The sequence below is a fragment of the Opisthorchis viverrini genome (genome assembly GCF_000715545.1).
Source record: "Opisthorchis viverrini unplaced genomic scaffold opera_v5_31, whole genome shotgun sequence".
Classification (NCBI taxonomy): Eukaryota; Metazoa; Platyhelminthes; class Trematoda; order Opisthorchiida; family Opisthorchiidae; genus Opisthorchis; species Opisthorchis viverrini.
The window spans coordinates 1,837,004-1,858,867 of NW_008751688.1; the positions used below are offsets into that span (position 1 = coordinate 1,837,004).

The following is a 21,864-nucleotide window of genomic DNA, read 5'->3' on the forward strand; positions in this document are numbered from 1 at the left end:
CGTCCGTCCGGTTTTTCCCCTTGAATCACCCTCTAGCCGTGGTGCTCAGAAAAACAATAACCATGTCCCTGTCCAGCGCTAGGGTTAGCTATTGATGATAACCGCGTCAGACGATCGGTACAAATGTCAGCCATGTTCATAATAATGTGCCAAGTTTGAATGAAGGTTGGGGTGCTGTATGAGGCTCATAAGAACAGGAGACATTTTTCGAACAGGTGTACATGGAAGGCAAACTACCAATAAGATGTGAAAACAGTTCGGAAAATTAAGACATCGCAATAGGAACGGAGCTTGACGGTATAGTAAAATAAAAACGGAAAAAGGGCGACATCAGTTGAAGACCTTGAACGGGACTTACTTGCTTATCCAACGATACTTCCACACGAAGGCTTCCTAGGCTCATGAGGAAATCACGGATGACCTCCGTGGATGGCTGCGGTCCCGGCTCTTCGGGAGCATAGGTCAATTTACGGACAACCATCCGGACCGAACTACTGGAAAGGTGGAGGAAGATAAATCGTTACATTGTTTAACTCCAAAAGGAAGGTTAAGGACTAACCTAGAAGAGCAAGTCAAGACGCAGTATACTCCGAAAGAAACATAAACCATGCACCTAGGTACACCTTGGCACTGCCTTCGGTCCGAATACTTTAACATGAATTACCCTATGACTTCTCTTTATTAGATGAGGACACAAGTTATAAAATTGGCCGAGGTTAGGCAGTTTGTTGCGACATTTTGGCCCAGTGATATTCAAATCTATATACTTCGTACACGGTGGAAAGTAATCCCTCGCATGACGCTTCGAATCGCAGATGGCCATCACAGACGAGTCTTCAAAAAGAACGCCAAAATGATGAATCAATTACGGAACTTAGAAGGTTCTCGGTAGCAATGTAAGGATTAGATGCCAGACAAGCAAACAAAATCCGCAGTACCTCCTCACAATATAGGAAATGCATAAATCAACGCTAAGTTGAAATACATCAGTCGAAAATTCGCAGGAAGCGTAGATAAAACAGTGCACGCTAGAAGTTGCTCTGGTTTTTAGGACAACACTAATCCATCGCTACGCACCATTACGCTCCTCAATAACGCACTGATGATATCACCTTGATTAGTGATGAAACGTTTGTAATCAAATTGCCCAGCTCAGCGAACGAGCCACCGACCAACTGGTGTCTAGTCTCAGATCGACAGGCGCCAACGATGGGTGAGACACGCCATTCTTTATCGCATATCATCTTAAGGAGTCTCAAATTACCGGCAACTATGGCACTGAGCATAAACTATCATTCAATTTTTAAGAGCATGGTCACAAACACAAATAGTAAATACAAGTGATGGATGTGGAAGTGGAATATTCGATAAAAAGAGATAATCATCCCATTCGAAGTCGTGCCACTGACAGTTCCAGGCAGACAAAATGAAGCCCCACGTACGTAAGAAAGTTCGGTATGGAAACACGCGTGTAAATACCAATACCCGAAGAAATACAAACAATGCTGAATCCGCTTCAAGGCGCTGTAAGCACTAGCACAGTCAAGACTCGCACATCAAGCGCCCAGACTATTCTCGTCCTCGTGACCCCTTCAAATGCTTTGTATTGCTGCAGTTGACTTCAGAGTTTTCAGCAAAATTTACAGCAACGACACAGGGTTGGATTGAAGACTTTTCGCAAGGACATCGACTGACCTATGAAGCCCTGAAAATCCAAAACAGCATCGTTCTTGGTGCTGGCGACCCAGCCTGTTTTCAAACTAAATATACGACATCAGCACCAAACTGTTAGTCTCGTAAACTTCCGACATCAGCACAAAACGTGTCAAGGCTCGTAAACTTCCGGATATCCCCATATTGTAATGACCAAGTGATAGGTCCGTAAAAATGGGCCAAGTGACGACTTATCAAATCTGAACGTTTATCGCTATTGATATGATTTCCGTTCAGCTTTTATCATCGGTTGTCATCCACCACAGAGCGAAATTAACCCGTGAAACTAAGAAGTCTCCCTACTACTTACAACTAGCTCACGTGTTTCGTATCTGCGCTTTATCTGTGAATGGACAAACATTCACCACAGCCCAAAGTGTAGCGAAGACGTCCAAATACATTCAAAAACTAGAACTCACCGCTTCTGTGGACTATCATCTTGCTCGTCCGCAACGTACGCCTTCAACTCGTAGTCCACTCGACATGGCTATACGGAACAAAATAGGAAAAGAATTACCAGCGCGCATTTCAAATAGTACATACAGGCCACACGCACAAACTGGAGGACTCGTCGCGGGACAGCGCATTAGAACAGCAAGGAAACTGCATATCAGACTTACAAGTGAAACCGATTCATGTGAGTCAGGAATGCTTGATGTTATAAATTTGCAGAATAACACAAACAACAGCCAGACCAAAGTCACATACAAACAAACGGGAACTACAGTGCAATGAACCAAGAGCATGCGAACGCATGGTAATCAGAATAAGCTAATTTTGGCGGACGAGGATTGTTGCGGGAATTGGTTACTACCGCTTTTATTCGATTTCAGAGTATTAGCTTGTTTTGAGTTGGGTCAAGAACCAAGTTTCAGAGTATTAGCTTGTTTTGAGTTGGGTCAGAGAACCAAGTGTAGTATGTCAAAAACAGCTTGCTGAAAATTTATTTGCCAATCTGAAAAAATGCAGCACAATAGCTGATTTATTCTCACCGATTCATACGTCTCCTATGCGCCCAACACAACCAAAATTATTCAACACACAAATCACGGGTTAAGGAGCAGTGAAGCAACGCAAAAATCTCACTACATGTTATGAGTGGGTTTGGTATATCGTTTCATCAGCAATCTGTGGGGAAAACCAGATCGTTCCAGATTTTTTGTCAGTCATTGAAATCGCGATTTTTAGGAGAAAAGTTACGCTTATTAATGACCATTCCGTTCTGACCAGCTACTGACCTAGTAAGAGACCGACCAGCGCTGAATCTTCAGAACGTGCATCTATAATTCAACCGGAGGTTTCTAGTGTTTTCTAATCAAATTAGCATATATTGAAGATCACTCTTGAGACGTGTGGTGCAGAAGTTTACCGCTTATACCTGGCAACCTAATCACTACAAGGTCGAAAGGTATCAGGTAACTGGTCCTCTCGGCTTCGAATACAAGTTTCTAGAAACCATTATTGAATTCCACTGACTATGATAACCAAACTAGATACAAAATGCTGAGTAATCCCATCTTCATAATTTGTAAGTCTCCAAGCTAATTCAACCAACCGCATGTCAGATTGAAAAAAATGTAAAGAAACCGCCGAAGAAAGGGGGCTAAGTTACTTGAATTCACCGACTCACCTTGCCACTATCGGACGTGCTCACGTTCAAAGAAACTGAAGAAGCTGAATAGGCGGGTAGCTATGAATGAGAAGGCAATAGGGAGCAAAAAATACAGTTAGAAAACTCAAGTCTATCAAAACTGCCACGCCCTGGAAAACGGAAATTATGACACTTGAAAATGCGATAAAGTTGAAGACTTATTTATGTGACCATCAATGTGATTTGATGACAGATTTTCAGATCCTCTTCGATGACATCCGTATCACACTACTATTATTGCTTAAAACTTTATTTTAAATAGCAGTTCAAGTTAAATGAAAAGCGGAGTAACCGGACGGGGGTTTTGGAACACGAATTGAATAATGAGAAATATCGGAGACCTTGAAGAGCGGAGGAACGTAAGTTAAGAGTAAATTTCATCTGGTTATGGGGACGGCCCATAAGGAAAGTATTATTAACAGGGTACCGGGTGCCCACACACGGGTGGACACAGTATTATTAAGAGTTCCGGCAGGGAACAAAAATGATTCCAAATATTTACAGAAGTTTGGAAGTTGAGGCTTTAGGCAAAAAGAGTGAACGGGTGTCTAGTACACAAGAGCACCCTCCGACATAATATGGGTAAATGTCTGTTCAGACCATAAAGTCGGCAAGGATATCTATTTGCATTCAACTGCATTTGAACATATACGTCAAGGACCGGAATAACTAAAAGGAAAGTGCATGTCATCACCACAGATACGCGATGGACTGCCTGGGAACGCCTGCATCAGACAATAGACGTTTCGGTCAAGGATCTAACTGCTGTGTTTGGGAGTTGCATGCTTCATCAATCCGAGACTTCTAGCGGGTGCGCCGGTATAAAAGGCAAAAATCCACCAATTTAAAATTCCATGAACAGGTATGGTTTTCCTTACCACGAGCTTTTTGCCACTACGAAATTGTTTAACATCGCTTAGCCTTGTACCACAAAGCTGTTCGTTTTCCTGATTTGTGTCCACCAGTCACTTAAATTGAAAAAGAACACCCACATACATAGCTCACGAGAAGCCTTGAAGTTAATAAAAAGGCACTGAGCATAAGTTAGCAAGACCAATTTGAAGGCGACGGGTCCGGAGATGCAGTGTAGTGTACTCCTAAAACAACTCTATGTGCCAAGTAAACAAAGTGTCCAGGAAAAAGCACAACGCGCCTGTCAACCAGTGGTCTGCTTGTTTTTCGGACAACACGTGGATAATGTAACGATTTACAGGCACACACTGGCCTACTTACAGAAAGACCGAGCAAACGGGTAGTACAATGTCCAGATGCATTCATTCGCTAAGTAACTGAATGCAAAAGTTAGATCGCCAACGAGTGAAGAATCTGGGAGTGCTCAGTGGAGCTACAGTTTGGCAACGGACCCAAAAGACAAACTCGGAGATGGGCAGTGACGGGTTACTGTTAACGAATGAAAAGCAAAACGCGTGAAGTCGTTTGGGAAAAGGAGACTGTTGAGAGCGGCAGACAAAGTATACTTCAAGATATTTCAGGCAAATAATTAGCCTTTATCTTTTTAATTTCTGGTTTCGTCATTACCATCACTAGCAGCTGTAAAACCAGCGTGCTTGTAGCAGAGTGGTTCTAGCTGTCATGGTTTCGTTCGTTTGGGGAGGCGAAATGGATAGTTATGCATTGGAGGTGCTACTCGATATAACTGACGCGTACATACAGGGATGTCGGTGAACTTTTCACTGAGGAGATTGAGAAAGTAAGCTATGCATTGCTTGACCTTCACTGGCTCGTTCCTGCCCTTCGAGGATGCCGGCCGACTGGCATACGAAACATGTGGCCAAACCAGCGCAACCTATGGAGTGTGATCAGTTCATCTATCTTTTCTGAAAACCTATTGACATACTTCAGCATCACTGATCCAGTATTCCCACATTCGGGCAATGTTCCGAAGACATCGATGAACAAACACTGTCACTTATGACACCCTCAACGCGCAACGACCAGGTTCTGATCCGTACAATACTAAGGGGCGCAGCGCAGCATTGCAAAGTTGACCCTTGTCAGACAAGCTGGTGTCACGCCTACGCCGCAGGTGATGCAGATTCACAAAATTTTCTCTCGCGAGAATACTGAGACTGATACAACCACCCAGATAGATATATTTACCTGCTAACTCAACCGGCTCATCCGCAAACACAAGACAAGGGTTCGATACCATTCGGTCTTGTAGGAGCACTCTACACGTTGCAGGGCCAAGCCGTGAGGTTGAAGTATTTAGACTATTTAATGTTGCCTGCATTACAATAGCCTCAGATCCAAGAAGAGCTGTGCCGTTTGTGTACGCGATACCTGGGATTGAACGCCCTAGGAGCATTTCGACCCCAAGAGCGTATGATGCAAAGTGTTGAGAAATCAAGCTACGAAAATCAATAATGCTTGGTTTACTGAAGAAAATCTCACCAATAACATGCCGGCGGTGACAAAAGACCGGAAGAACGCAGTACGAAACATACAAAAAATAATTTAGAACCATGATGATGAGGTCGTAGTGGGAAATACTCCTGTAGGGGTGTGCAAACGATGAAAATTCGGGTGATAGTATTAGGGACCCTATTTCAATGAAAAGAATATCTTCGATCGGTGGAAAAAACGGTGCATGTGAACATCTGGTACTTTTCATAGGGTGGTGAGAGCGAAACCATCACAGAACATTATTTAATGGGATTGAGATGGTAACAATCCAGTATGTGTGGCAGTGATAAGGCTGAAGCGTCAAATAACTAGTGAGATGCTGATGAACAAGTGGAATGCGGAAGTTTTTTCGCAGGGGAATTACTTTAGCCCGAAGATTCTGGCATACAATACACCTTCTACTCGGCGATCCCAACAATAACAATTACATCTTTAACGGGAATCTTCGGTTGTGGGTAGCGTTCGCAGCTTTTAGGCTATTAACCCCTCCATTATACCTCTGCAAAACCGCCGAGTCCACTCGGATTTTTTGAGTTCAAAGGGGAAGAGCACAGTAATGGAAAAAGTCGAATGAGAAATCGTATTCCCTTCGGAGTGATACAAAGAATGACAAATCGCTGCACTCTAAGAGCTATTGATCGGTTGGTTAGATCCAATTCCGGTTCCATTATGCTTGCCAGCCCGGATCAACGTGAAAAGTTGTGCCTAAAAGATCGCTGGATATTGATTATATCAGATTGTGGTTTGATCCCGGATCTGACGACTGTCATCCTAGTAACATTTGTATAATATATTCCGAAATACGATTGACCGAGTATTCTGCTAGAGTTCCGTCTGACTATTTCCCCGAGGTAAAAGTCCTCGCAGATGCAGGAAAACTCTTCAGAAGTCTGGTGAGCAGTAGTCTAATTTATGTATTTATTCAGAGAGCGCATTACTTTGCAGTCGGTATCAGACATAGGTTGCGCGGTGGATATATAGCTTTCTCGTTCACCAAATGAAGCAGATGTTGTCCCGACCCTGTTACAAACCACATTCGAGATTCTTTTCATCAGAACTTTATGCGGTCTGTTCAACTGATCCAGACTGTATGGTCTCTTTGCTCTGCAAAATAAAATCTTGACCCTCCTATATTTTCAAACTGCGGAATCGCAACTCAACAATTATGCATACTGTGCATGGACCCGTCAGCAAGCTCTCAAACAGATTCACACGTAAATCGGAGTGGGTGGAGTTAAGAGTGGTTAAAAATGACTGGAAACTACCTAAATCGGGAATGTAAAAAATGCAATCGAAATAATGCTTGTTAGGCTAAGTTTTCGAAATCGTAACAGACGCCCTTCGTTCAATCACTAAGGTGGAGTGCTCACTGTTAGTGGACCAGCCGAGGTGCATACAGCGACACGGTCAAGTTGCATTCAGCTTCAACCTTGGATTAAAGTCAAACAGTGAAAAGCGCAACTGGGGAGTCGCATATTATCCTTAAGACTAATGGAATTGAATCAGAAATCCCCTGTCCAGTGAAAGGAACGTGCTTGAGCCTAGACACAAGTATGAAGAACAGTCCCCAAGGTGCATTCGGACGTCCTAGCTCTCAGCACATTGTTAGACAGTCAACTTTGACAGGAAATAAATGCTGGGACCTCGCCGCACTACACAAGCTCTCTGCGTTTAATGCTCGAAAGTTCCAGTAGCCTCTGTGCAACTTTGTGAAGAGACGCAGACACAAAAATAGTTTGAAATATGTACCGTCCTTGCGCATTTTCGTAGTGCCGCTCAATCGTGGAGCTGCAGTTCCAACAGATGAAACACAGTTTTTACATATAGTCATATAGGTTTGAAAAGTAACTTATCTTGCGATGTACTTCACTTCAAAGTGGTTATTCTCCCATGCTTGTCAATTCCAAACCATTGAATGTCTAAGAAAATCCTATGTATTCTTTCCAGGTATTCTTCCCTCTCTCTCTTGGTAATTACCATAACTGGGTCTGAAATGGGTTGGATGAACGGCCCACGTCACAGTATCCCCAGTTCTTCAATCGCTTCATAGTATTGATTTGAAACGGTCTTGTTGGCACTTCGGTGCAAATTCAGCCCGCATTCTCGGTTGTTTTTAGGACGAGGTCCTCCATCTGCTCATATATTACGTCCCAAAAAATGCACATAGACCACCAGCCCTTATAATGATCAACATGCCTATGTACGTTCTAGTGGCTGTGAATTGAAAATACACCGCCACAGAAGGCCCTCCATGGGTCAGTCAGCTCAAATAGCGAATCCTCATGAAGACATCCCATCCATTTTAATGTACATAATAATGATGAGCTGGCTACGTGTAATTTGTCGGCACCTAGTGTACATGCATCCAAAATGAACTTGCCCAGTGACAATACTTTCAATTGGGAAAATTGAAACACCGTAAGCTCATGGTTCCGTTACCGCTTCGAAATGTGAACATATCGGTCGGGGTCCGTAGAATCGGTAAAAACCATAGTATTTTTCGTACCCGCTCTAAGTCGTTCAGCTGTAATACCTTTTCGGGGCCTAATTGCCATGCCACCCAAAGGAGATGCGAAGATTGGGTTCGAGCCATGGACCTTCTGGTCAGTAAATTCGCGCTGGAACCATTGAGCCATCTCACCCCATCTCGTTCTACTACTGCGGTATGCTACCATTGATTCCAGAATTTACACCAGCTGGAATTGGTCAAAATTCTCACAGAAAAGACGACTTTCCACAAATATGATACACCTCCCTTGGGGGGCTACGAGACCAGAGCTCGTGAACTACACTAGACTGATGCGACTATTATTCGGGAAATTTGAAAAAAAACAGCAAAACAATTCATCATGGAAGTCAATCTGCATCCGTTTCTTCATGGACCTACTGATGTCTAGCGTAGGACGAGGAGGAACACCTCCAAAAGTGAATTATACGAATGATATTCGGAAATGTGTCAGCCAGAGAAGACAGTGATGCTATACAATCAAAATCCACCGACCATCACACCATCCCAACGACACTTCCGCAACACAAATCCCAAGGTTAGAGTTATTTGCGCGCTATTGTAGAAGCTTTACAGGCTGAACAACCAGGTTATCTGTAGAATCCAAGGAAAATGATTGAACGTAGTAAAAGAAATGTTAGCGTATTGGAGCATATGTTTTACATGTGTCCCCGTGTTTCGATTAGGAGCGACAGCTGACAGGGTAGTGAGGAGGATACAATGCCCGATTCTCGAATTAAGTACAGTCGAACCTAATTGTTAATCTGTGAAGTTGGATATTCGTTCTGGAGGCTGAGGGTATGGGCAGCCTGTGAAAGGAGAATGATGTACTGAACATAGCACGAATCGATAGTGAATGGAATACTCCAATTAGACTGGAACACAGAACAGCTGTGCATTGAAGATATGAATCTTTATCCGCATGTCAAGCATCGTGGGCGAAGGGTGGAATGAGGGAAAGTAAACAAAAACGCACGGTTTAAAAATCGTCACGAATTGTATCAAAGTACTCGCTCCACGTATAAACATGATAATCTGATGGTAATTCTGTACAGTGGATGTACAAACTCGATGAAATAAAATCGCTAGGAAAAACCAATGCTAAGCTCCAAAGAGAATAATTAGCCACCCACTGACTGAAAATTACCTAGATCGGTACCTATTTTAACTGTTTGCAGTTTAGCACACATGACAATCCGACCAATCGCACCCAAACAAAACTATACCCATTGCATTGCACTTGAAATATTGGTGGGTGAATGTGGAGCAGAAGACAACTGGATACTCGGGACGAATCAAGCGTATATAATCACCTAAAGGAGAACAATGGAGGACAGAGCGATCCATCCTTGGTCCATGGCTAAGATGCAACTGGTAATAAGCAGAACATAACAGCAGCAGGTGCCCCAGCCAGTCAATCAACAGGTCGGAGATGGACCGGAGTGCCATATACTAAAGCGAGGTTCAACATTTTGAGCAGACAACATCGTTCTCATCTTCAGAGAAAAGACAAAAATGTTTTTGAATGAACTGACCGCGGCCCTCCCATCCTTTGGAATGTGCTTTGTACCCACAAAGCGTAGGGTCATGCCAAACAGTGATGTTTCCCAAGCCTAATTCAGTGGCGTAAGCACAGTGGCGGTCAAGCTCTGAACTGTTAGGTAGGTGTAAAAGAGACTAAGAAAAATCAACCGGTGTGACTCGCCCTCCAGGATAGGGTCTGCGTGATCTCCACTGTGCCTGGTTCATCACCATCATCGACAGCATGACGTCAGTGTTCAACATCGATGCTTCACTGCCTGGTTGGAGATACTGCAAGATGTAGTTGATAATAGATATCAATAGCATTGTTGTTGTCGGTTCCAATCCAGATTGCCTGAATAAGTGCCTGAGGGTGTAGGCAACTCGGAATGATTGTGGTAGGCCAGCAATGAGTATCTCTTCGTCCACTTTCACTATTTCCTTCATATTACAGCTTTCAAATAAATTATGGTTGTTCGGCAACGAGGCATCAGCGTTGAACACTGGCGTTATAATGTCGATGATGAACAAGTGAAGCGTCTAGAATTTGCGAATCCATCACCGGAATACTAACGCTTTGGAGGTTATATATCTGTCTTCGGTGCGTATTGTGAGTTCGACGGTAAGCCTCCACGAAAACCAATAGCGGACTTATTCAGTATTTTGCACTAACTTTTGTGCGGCCCCTAACCAAGCGGTCATTGTTCCACAGACCGTGCTAGGGACAGAAGCGGTACAAAACGCAGATAACCCGTTTCTATTCAAAACACGGCGAAAGTTAACGGAGACAATGGGTGAATAGCCCGTAATAGTGGCCCTTGTGTCAATAAAAAACTACGCAAATTTTGTGTGCCATGCCAAATCAGCATCCACTAATTCGTTACTTTTGTGAAACGAATCAGTGTTCGAAATCACGAGCAACAAAACGTGGGGAAAAGCTTATCAGCATTTCAGATGAGCCAGATCGTAAATCACAAAGTTGCAAAGCGAAAAAGTCCACGGCGGAAAGGATTATTCAAAGTGAGGGTCCTAAAAAAACGGGAAATCTGAGCACATCCGTTCGATTTTATTAGGGATGCGAGTAGGATTGGGGAAGAGGAGAAGCAGAAAGGTGGGACAGTTTAGGAAACGGTCGAATCCTGGAAAAAGCGAAAATGCGGAAAACATGCACGCTGAAAGCAGCAAGCAAAAGGGATAGACAACTATGTGTCAAGCTTGCCGTGATAAACACTGAACCAACGGGCCCACCAGAATGCAGTAGTGAAGAAAGTAAACTCGTCAAAGTGAGACTGGTTGGGATATTCCGGATTAAGTGAATCACAAGCACTGTTTTCTGTTTGGAGTACACATGATTCTCTGTGCACGTCGAAATGCCTATCTATTAATTATCTGCCGTTGTATCGTGGGCTGATGTCGAATGGAGTCCGAGGCGGGTGTTGGGTCGATCCCACTGATGTAGTCTTCTTTTAATATGATGCTTGAGTGAGTTTATCTCGCTGCTTTCCCAAGACGTATTTTGGCTGTTATTTATCGTTATCCTTAGTGACAGCGCTGGTAGTAACAGGTCCCCATTCTTCTTCGTTCCCATTCCTTACCAGGCATTTTTTCTAGTAGCTGCATGGCAGTTAAGCATCAGCATCTATTTATGGTGTATTGCTGTTGATAATGCTCTGACTTCAAAAATGAGTGAAAAATAATGGAATAATATTTCCAAACAGCAGAGATTGCACCAAAATAGATCGTCCTACCTGGAAGTAAAACGGATAGGCATTGGTACCAAGTTTTCTCACGAGTCTCTCTTGCAGGCGAGTTAATGTAGGTGGTTCCAGAGGAGCCGAATTTAAATGGAGAGGGCTCTTAGAGATGACTCCAGTCGAGTTGACGGGAACAGTTAGCGGATAGACCTGCTTGGTTGATAGGTATAGGTCACTGTGGTACTGCATGCCCATGAGGTCGACCTCATCGTGTCCATAACGAAATGCACCGAGGAGATGGATGAATACTTTTCGGTCTTTCACGTAGTCTGGGTCCACTAGAACTACGCCCTCTAAAATTTCAAGGGTAGAACAGAAATTGCCATTGTGAATGGAATAAAATAACCACATATGTCAAACAAAAATTCATACATGTGACGTGCTAGAATACCTCTTTTCAAAAAGCTCCCAACCCTTCCTTTTGAACAAACTGTAGATGGTTAACAACGAGTTTGTCGTCCAAGTGAATACGAGATTCAATTGATATGACTGCACAGAGAATCAAGTGAGGCCTACCTACCAAAGGTTGAGCATGACGGGAGCCCCTGGGGCTATTCGGTGGTGCGGGAATTTGAAGAGAAAGCGGTGCACCAAACGGTTCCGGAAAGAAGTCAGTGGGAGCTAGACGAAGTGTGTCTGTCAACATAAGGTTCCCGTGGCTCAGACATCCTGGGCATTCTATTGATAGAAGGTGAAACTTGAAGACCACTTAATGGGACCGTGTTTGGTGAATGCTCTTCCGTGAAAAGACGTAACAAGCCACCAAAGTTCTCAATGCTTTACACAGTCTACCGGAGACTCGAGTAGCGTATCGTGAGGTCTGAAGCGTAGCATTCAAGGAAAACTTGGTCCTAATTTCCACATGCCTAATACGTAGATCCAAACTACGCCCTTCCTCAACAAAACCTCCCTGTACAAACATTTTCAGCATGCAATGGTTGAACTACAGTCGCCTACAATTCAGTTCGCTCGCTGGTTAGAGGGCGAATTTATCAACGGGTCTGTGGTTCGACTCCGACTTCTGCTGTCCAGGGTTGGGTAATATGGCAGTATCCCAGCCTTCGTGCTTCCTTCGGGTGGCACGGCAGCTAGGCACCGAAACGGGTGCTACAGCTGAACGGCTTTTTGCATAAGTTATATCGTAGAAGCAGTAAATGTCTGTTATTCGTTAGCCAAAGCTAACCGTGTGGAAGGATCTCCGTAAATTATTTTTCGACAAAAAAGTGGGAGAAAAAACAGCTATAAGGAAAAAATACTTGGGTGGGACACGTGGCTACAGCAATTATGTGGGAGTTCCTTGGTCAACTATCAATGGTCATGGTCACATTATTTGACCAATTTAACTCGATAAAAAGGAAACCTGATCGTCCGCGCTACTGGATAAAGAGGAAGCTGGGATCAACGAAACTTTACCACGTGACTGTGTGAGCCGGTCAGTATACAGCTGTAACAGGAGTTTTCAGCTATCAGTGCATCCCTCGTTGCGCTTACCTAGTTCTCAACCTGTCCCCTGAGTGTTTGTCACTGCCATATCCGAGCGTTTAACCCGTGAAACCCATCTAGAGCTTCAAGAAAACTATGGAATACAGAGCCAGTCGGTTGGTGCAAAGGCGCACAATAAACAGACCAGGATTGACTGCTCGTTCTCCAGTTTCTACACAAGCTACCAGAAGAAATGTGCAATAGGAGTGTACAACAGTTCGACCATCGAAATATGGAAAGACGTCGTAAATAGGAGGATTAGCCTCACAGTCAAGCTCTAATGGCAATTTTAGTTGGATATTATATCAAATCTTTGGAGAAATCTACACGAAGTAAAGGTGTTTTCATGTCGTCTAAGCCAGAAGCTGAGCCAGATGCAGACTCCCTAGGTATGGATTCACTAAACTGACACGGATGAACTTAAGTAAGTCAATTCACCACTCTTGGCACAACCCACATTAACGACGCCCTCGCCTAGATAGGGCGTGACGCCAGTCAGTCGTTTATTCCATGTTGACAACCACACCACTCTTAGATTGAAGTGACTCACTGCGCATCGGCAGCGGCTCGAACAGTAAAGCGAACCAAAGCCATAATTAATTATAAGCATTTGGTTCTGTCTTTTATTGATTAACGCTCACAAGCAAAGCCTCTATACCAGTGTCATTCCTCTTCATCTGTCCGGCTATACTGGCCCCAACCATGTAGCATTCAGTGCGTTGAAGGTTACCTGCAACACGCTTTGTTGCAGGACGCCAAACTTTTCCAAGGTGGCATTGCAGCTATGCACCAAAGTGGCGGCACACCTGGTCGATTATTTCTATCTTACTATCGCTGAATAGACAGAGGAATAGAACACTTCATATCACATGTTAGCCAGCAGGCTTCCATCACCAGAACTCCCAGAAGCTGCGTCATTCAGCAGAGTATTGTCGATGTGCTCGGTCTCAGCGAGCCCTCCGAAAATTAGGCCGATCCCCGAGATGATTGACAGTTAAGGTGGTTTTTCCATAATCGTTTCGACTATAAGGTTGGAAATGTCACGCAGAAACTGGACCTTACCGTGGTGTGACGGTTGGCGCACCTCAGCGATCCATTGAGCTATACTGGAGAGTGTCCCCGTGACACGCAGTCTCTCATACCAGGTTGGTTGATGGTTAGAGGTCTGACAAATACAGTCTACTGACCCTCCAGGTTGAGGATTGGAACATGTGGCGACTTCTTCCATTGAAATGGTAATGCATTTGCATTTCCCGCCAAACATCGCTGCCTTGCGGTTGGGGTCTCGAGCCAAAAGCTTTGGTTGAGAACCCTAATCGTCCTCCGGTCTAGGTATGGGCGCCCTGGGAGTATCCCAGCCCACGTACAACCATGAATTGCACATATATAAATAAACTCATGCCACATCGACCGTCGCGTGGTACCACCATCCGGGCTGCCTTACTCGCTGCATACAGCAGAACGGGTAAGCGAAAACAGGCTAGTGCTGACGCCCCCTTGTTTCTCTTTCACATAATTTTTCTTCCCATTCTCCTTTGTAGACCCAGCACTTAGAACTGATGACTCCGTTCGTCATGCATAGATTTCGCGTGCAGCATCTGCTCGTCACATGGCACCGACATTCTCAGATATCTCCAAATCAATTTTCAGACCTTGACACCCAGTCTATCTGGCCGCGTCCAATGTCCGTACTCCGAAGCAAGCAGGACAACAAGCTGCTCTTGCACTCACACTGGACTCGCTTGGAATCGATGTGTGCTGTGTCTCAGAAACGAGAATTCAAGATGCAAGCACAGTGATTGAGTTAGCCGCCCCGTCAGTCCTCACTTGCTTCCGGTTGCGCACCTCTGGTGATCCAAAGGCTGCTGTGGCGGCATGTGCAGGGGTTGTCATCGTCCTGAGTCACCGGGCAGAAGCATCCTTATTTGACTGGATACCCGTTGATAGTCGCCTCTGTGTGGTAACGTCTGTGAAGGAGTCTCACAAGCTGAAGGTGATAGCTGTCTGTTTGTCGTGTCTGCCTATGCCTCAACTGACTGTATCTCCGATGCCGTCAAAGACAGGTTTTACGACACCCTGAATGCCCTGCTGCGGCGAGCTGAAAGCTCAAACATCGTGGTGGTTGCCGGAGATATGAATGCACAAGTGGGCAGGCTTAGTGCATCTGAGATTCAATTAGAATAGTGACACGGATTGGACTCAACATAATAAGCTCTTTGTATTCCCGGACTTCCGGACATGTGAGTACACGACCCGCTCTCCAAAAGTTTTCGTACACAAAGCGGTGTCCGTCAGGGATGCCCACTCTCCCCATTCCTTTTTAACTTCGTGATCGATGAAATAATGAGACGAACGCTGGAGGGTCTCCAAAACCCTGGTGTTCAAATAGCCTGTGGAGAAAACCCTGTCGATCTAAAGTACGCAGACAACATCGTTCTGATCTTCGGAGAGAAGGCGCAGGTGTTTTGGGATGAACTGACCAAAGTTACCTTGTCTTTTGGTATGCAATTTGCACCCACAAAGTGTACGGTCATGCTCGTGGACCTGCAGTCACTGAACACGCCACTTAGAATCTAGAGAGAGGTGCAGAAAGTTGTGGAGCGTTTTACGTACCTTGAAAGTTGTATTAGTTCTGATTGTAGTGTGACAGATGAGGTGAATGCACGAGATGAATGCACGAAGGCTCGGGCCACGTTTGCTAACTTGAGACACCCATGGCGTCAGAATGGTTTATCCCTGAATCTGAAGGGACGTGTGTATCAAGCTATAGTATGGGCTGTTTTGTTGTGTGGCTGTGAAACTTGGCCTATTTGAGCAGCGGAACTGAGGCGACTTCATGTGTTCGACGTTGGTTGTCTCAGAAACATAGCTCGGGTGGGTTGGTGTCCGCGAATCCGTAATGAGGCAGTTAGAAACGGGTACTTCCATTTGTGTGTGTGTGTCAATCGTCAAAAGCTGAGTTGGTTGGGACATGTATTGCGTATGCCGAACCATCGTGTGCCGAAGAGAGTGCTGTTTTCCCTGTCCAATGCAGAGTAGCGTAAACAAAGAGGTGGTCAACCCTTGACTTGGCAGAGGAGTATGAAGGAGATCACGAAACGCTTGGGTGTTGTCAGTGCTGTCACCTTCCAGGATGGGGACCGCGTGATCCTCACTGCGCCTGGTTGGAGACACTGCATGATATGGCTGCCAACCGATGTCAGTGGCGACCTTGTTGTCAGTTTCTACCCAGATTGCCTGAATGAATGTCTGGAGGTGCATGCACCTGGGAATGATTGTAGTAAGCCAGCACTAAGTTCCTTCCCAGCCCACCTTTATTCTTTTCTTCACAATAAGGCAACAGCTCAATGGGTCGCAAAAGCACACGAAACTTCATAGCATATTAAGGTCTGGCTTCAAGCTTGGAAGAGCTCGTGGTTGAGGCGCGAACATATTGACCGGAAAGACCGTGGTTCAAACCCAACCTCGACATCACAAATGCTCCTGCCTAGACTCGAGCAACCCGGCAGTATCTTAGCCCTCGTGTTTCCATCGGGTGACATGACAATTAGGTGGCCAAAGAGTGCTACAGCCGAACGATTATTATAATCATTAAGGTCCAGTTTCCTCCTTGATAAACTACCGGAAGAGGACCCATTCTGTATGGTCACTTCTTGGAAGGATCCTCCAACCACTGAACGGGGTTTAAAGCAAAAAATCACAGTAGTTATGTATCATACATATGGAAATTCATGTAGTAGGACACCTTGTCTTAATGCCATCAGTCAGGCACCTATTCGGTGCCCGAACATACATATTTAGCGCACGAAGTTCGCATCCTGGTCTTATTTGAGAAGGAATTTCGCTAATGAACGCATAAGGTCGTCTCTGTTGGATGTAGTTCTTAAGGCTGCCTTTGAAACTGAAACTTACGGAGTCAAATTTAAGTGCTCTTAATTGATGGGTCTCCCTTAGGGGAGGTCCATCTCTCGATTTCCCCAAGCAGTATCTCAGCCTCCGTGCCTCCTTTGGGTGGCGTGGCAAATAGCTACGGAGTGAGTGTTACAGCTGGACGATTTATATTTTTCATCTTAGGGATAACTTATTAGAGGGGCTAAAGTGTGACTTCTGAAGAGTCATATTCTAGCAGTAACCCAAAGGTTATGAGATGTTAACAACAAGTTCTACTGGGAACAGGAATGGAAAATGAATGTTCTCATACGCGCAGGGTTGCTACTTCACTTTACTGCGAGACACTATAGAGTGGAAAAACGGGACAGAATGAGGTACTTTAAGGATTCTGAAGACAGTCCCAATCGCCGGATAAAATAGACAGATTGCAAAGTTGCTTGGTTCCAACAAAAGCCCTCCTCCGGCGCCGGATTCTGATAGCAATACCAGAGGGATCAGACCTCCGACTTCTACACAAGAAAGCCACATAGGCAAGTACGGTCGGTGCTTCCCAACTCTGCAGCTTATGTAGGCAAACCATACACTCAGCAGGAGATCAAATGTATGATTCGCTTAAATAGAAACAGATGTGAAATTCATTTACGGCTGGAACATTTGCCGATGATTCTCCTGGCTCCAGGCATAGAGAGATACTCCAGGCTCTTGCGCGTTTTATGTATATCGGAAGTTGTTTAACTTCCGACTGTAATGTGACAGGGGGAGTTAATAAACGAATCTTTAGAACCCGGGTCACTTTTTGTGATCTAAGACACCAATTGCGACATATCTCTGGATCTCACGCGATGCAAGGATCAGACAACAACAGGCGCTGCTTTTTGTACGGATGAGGCGTGACCTTTGCAAGCAGTCAAAATGATGCGTGCTCTCAAGTTCTATTCCGAGTGTCCCAATGGATTTTGGCACCTCGGATGTTTGTGACAGGGTAAGAAGGGGCATAGAGTGGGGCGAGATGGCCAAAGTGGTTGGAACGCAAATTTACTGACCGAGGGTCCGCGGTTCGAACCCGACTCTGCCTCTCCGACTTCCCCTGTCTAGGCTTGGGTAACCTGGCAGTATCCCAGCGCTCGACAGGGTAAGTCCCACTGTCCCATTTTTATTACTTCCACTATAAGCCTTCACCGACAAGTTGACATGTGTTGTGTGCTAGTGAATCAATAGGGTTCTTTCACTAGCGTTCCACTCCGGTTTGTTATCAATGATGAGGATGAAGCCAAAACAATCAACTTCGCACGTGAGTAGGAATGGGAGAGAGGTTAACGGGACTAGGTGTCTTACTGGGCCGATCAAAGATCAACTTCAGGCGCGTGATCGGTAGTCTCGGAAAGTTTCCGCCGCCCAACTTGCTGCATTCGGAGGTGCAATCATTTTAATAAGTCTAGAAAGTATGCTAAATCGCGTCATTAAGGGCGTCAGCAGAGAACCCTTAGCATAACTTAGCAGGTTACGGGGGTAAACAAACGGTTACATGACAATGGGGCGCATATTCTTTGTGACCGCGTCGGAGAGCTACAAGCACGTTAACACATGCCGGCTATTGTCGGGGATCTGGTTTCGTTCTATCTGCTGTATTATCTTCCTATTATTTGACCGCGCCAGATTCACAGACCCGTAGTTTGCTATTGTAGAACAGTTTGTTGGCAACAAACTTGCAAACATCGAATACCATTCAGGCCTGTGGCGATAAGCTAACAAGTTACCGGTGAGCGGACACACTGCAAAAAGCATATTTACGGAGTTCCATATCCTTATAGTCCTCGAAAACTGGGGTGCTAGCTCTCATGGGATTACGACTAGACGCTAGTAGGGGGTGGCTACGGCTAAAAAAAGTGCCACTGCAGTAATCGAACATGTGGTGATGTCAGGCCGAAGATGTATTGCACAAGATTACTGCCAATGCACATATTAACGGACTTTGCAGACTGAGATCCAAATTCCGATGCGAGTTTGGACATAGTGGCCGCTTAAGCATAGGGGCTGCTTAAGCAGCCCCTTTACACTACACTTGATAGGTCACCACCCGTGACCTGGTCATGTGAGCGAGCTACGTTTGAAAACACGACTCCGACTTAACCTGGCGAACCATTCAGACCTGCTCGTCATAAAAATACTTTGCTGGACTCAGGACTACCTTGATATATACTCACCGATTGGATCAACATGGCTCAAATGGTCAAAGAAATCACGTTTCCCCAGATAAATAGTGAGCTGGAAAAAGATATTCCGTGGTGCGTACAAGGAACAACAACGTACTTTTCCGTTAGGTGTAGACTTTTTGAAAATTCTAGCAAAGGTGAAAGTACGACGTTTTCGAACATACCTGGTACCGGGCTTATGTGATTCATCCATTACACACTACATTTACTACAGAATGGTTTCTACCATATCCATGTCTGCTGTGATACGTTGCGGATGGATGGTTGATTTATAGTGGAAAGGTGTCATCAGCGGGCCCTGGCACCGAACACATCGACGGCGGAAAACTAGGGGCACAAACACGAGACGCACTCGGCAGTGTAGTCAGCATAGATGAAGAAAATTCAACGCTCCGATTGGTTTGTGAGTCTCCTATCAGGAGACGTTGACCTTGAGTAATGCGGTCGTGACCAGAGTAAGGGACACCATCGGTTGGTTATCAGGGTTACAAGAAGGTGCAGTTATATCCAGTGATGAATGCACGGGAAAGAAAAGATTATCTGAGCCACCTGAGTGGGTGGGACCGGTGGTCTTTATCTGCTGCTTTTCTCTTGGCTTCATGAGTAATTTTGGAAATTTGCTTAGGGAATATTTGCTCCTAGAACTTTAAGTGGCAGGTTTGACGGCCCAGTACCCAAGAAATCCGTATTTTGGTTTTCCCTAATATTAAACCAAGCGCCACTGACAGTGTGTTTGCTGCAGTTCGTTCTTTTTGTAGTACTAAGCCCATCACCTATGAATTACCTTTCTGTTCCAAAGATTAGCCCTTGTTCTCACAGGTGAAATCTTATTTTGGCGAACTCATCAGTGCGCTCTGCTTTGGTTGTATGTGGCCGGACAGCTGATGAGCGATCGACAGACGATTCCCTATAATGGGCCAACAAAATTGGCTTGCAAATGAGAGAACACACCATGAAATCGTTCCATGTACACGTATAATTGAGGTTTCCACCATATATTCGTGACTCAATTTCGGCATAGACGCTGTTCCAAATAGATCAGTTAGTTAAGGGAAAGTACTGCTGGAATCTCTAATAATCAAAAGAGGATCAGATTTGACTGCAACAACTTTGACTACCCTGATCTCTTGCATTTTGCAGAGCTCATATCTATTTAGAACCCGGATGCGTCAAAGTTTTGGGAAGAAAAACGTTATACTTCGCCATGTCCGAAGTTCTAAAGGCACAACTGATGAATGCAATGGCTGCAAAGTAGAAGGCCGGCCTACTGTCAGTTTTACAGCTGCTGAAGCAAACTAAGTCGTACAAAATCTTGTTCATGAGATCGAAATTACCCAGTGGCCCAAACGTTGATGTGACGAAATCCGAAAATATTACTCTTTGGAATCCGGCTCCTGTACGGTCAACATTTCCGAAAAACTGAACGCGTGAGGCCAGTATATTGTGTAAGCGCCTATGAAAGCTAAAAAATCACCATTTATCGTGCCGTTTGCCGGTTTGCCATCAATGAACCAGCCAATTCAAAATGGACGTGAGTTAATTATTCCTCAAGACCGGCTCAGTTAAATGGACGCCCAGCAGTACACACAATGTTTACCGTCCGTTTAAGTTTTGTCTAGAAATTCAAATAGAGCATCAATTAACCACTGCACACACCCTTTTTATGATCGTAAGTATGCCGGAACTCCGTACATCAACCGGTGGCTTATTCGAGAGAAAGTGGACACCGCACCATGTTGCCGAATAACAAAACGCTGCAGCGGCTAAGCACTGGAGCATTTTCGAAAGTTTCTTACGGATAAGAACGCATTCAGTCACCACCGCAGGCACCGATTTGCGCCTTTATTGGCTTCCGAATTTTCGCATTAAATCGCCCCTGCGAACATCTTGGCGTGCAAAAGTAATGCCACTTTAAATCCGGTGACCGCAGAAAGATCTCATCGGAACCGAAACGTCTAAATTAGCTCAAAATTGTCGGATATTCTGAACGCCAGTGTAACTCAGAGTGGACCGTCCTTGGTTTGATATCTCCTGAGCCAATTCAAGGAGGTCCTGTTTAAGCACAAACAGATCAAACTCATACGCTGGGTAAAATAGTGAGCGCAAACAGGAGGATTGGTTTTCAGCTGTAATGCCTGAATGGAACATTTGCGGCGCACTTGACGTCGTCTGGCAAACTCAGCCTTCAGCTTTAGGCGGCTTGCTACTTGACGTCGTCTGGCAAACTCAGCCTTCCAAAGAAATGTGTGCTTCAGCTTTAGGCGGCTTGCCTGTACATCGTAATGTCTCATCCGTACAATAAAGCGCAATGCATCCGCTTCCCATAAACTGACTCGCCTCGAGAGCCAGTGTCCTTAAGAAATCTCTCCAACGCGATCGGTCGTTAGGTCAGAGTCAGCCATTTAAAAAAGTTTAGCATGATTTTCCTGCCCAAATTTATGTCAGGTAACTGGAAGATTGCTCACTTATTTCAGTAGAAAAACGCTACGCACACGTATTTAGGTGCAACCCACATTGAAAATATCTTGTTCATCAATATTCAGTCAATCGGCCCTTCAAAATTGCTTGATTTATAAATCACTAAAATTAAGACATGGGTTTGTTGGGCCAGCTCTTCCTCACCATGCACGGAATAAATGATTCTTTTGACACGTCCAATCCACCAGTTTGTCTGGATTATTTATTGCTCGTAATTTTTTGCGCCAT

The 21,864-nt window shown here is 44.8% G+C and overlaps 2 protein-coding genes across 2 annotated transcripts in view; one reads left to right on the forward strand and one right to left on the reverse strand.

Annotated features, from left to right (window-relative positions):
* T265_02586 (hypothetical protein) overlaps positions 1–2,448 on the forward strand; it is a gene marked incomplete at both ends in the record, with an annotated part of 14,681 nt that extends 12,233 nt beyond the window's left edge. The window contains one exon of the mRNA XM_009166865.1: positions 1,980–2,448. Within this exon, the coding sequence (XP_009165129.1) occupies positions 1,980–2,448 (469 nt within the window). The remainder of the gene's footprint in view (positions 1–1,979) is intronic.
* T265_02585 (hypothetical protein) overlaps positions 1–19,351 on the reverse strand; it is a gene marked incomplete at both ends in the record, with an annotated part of 36,038 nt that extends 16,687 nt beyond the window's left edge. The window contains 5 exons of the mRNA XM_009166864.1: positions 359–494; positions 2,133–2,200; positions 3,344–3,403; positions 11,567–11,865; positions 19,150–19,351. Of these exons, the coding sequence (XP_009165128.1) occupies positions 359–494; positions 2,133–2,200; positions 3,344–3,403; positions 11,567–11,865; positions 19,150–19,351 (765 nt within the window). The remainder of the gene's footprint in view (positions 1–358; positions 495–2,132; positions 2,201–3,343; positions 3,404–11,566; positions 11,866–19,149) is intronic.
* Between the last annotated feature and the right edge of the window lie 2,513 nt (positions 19,352–21,864).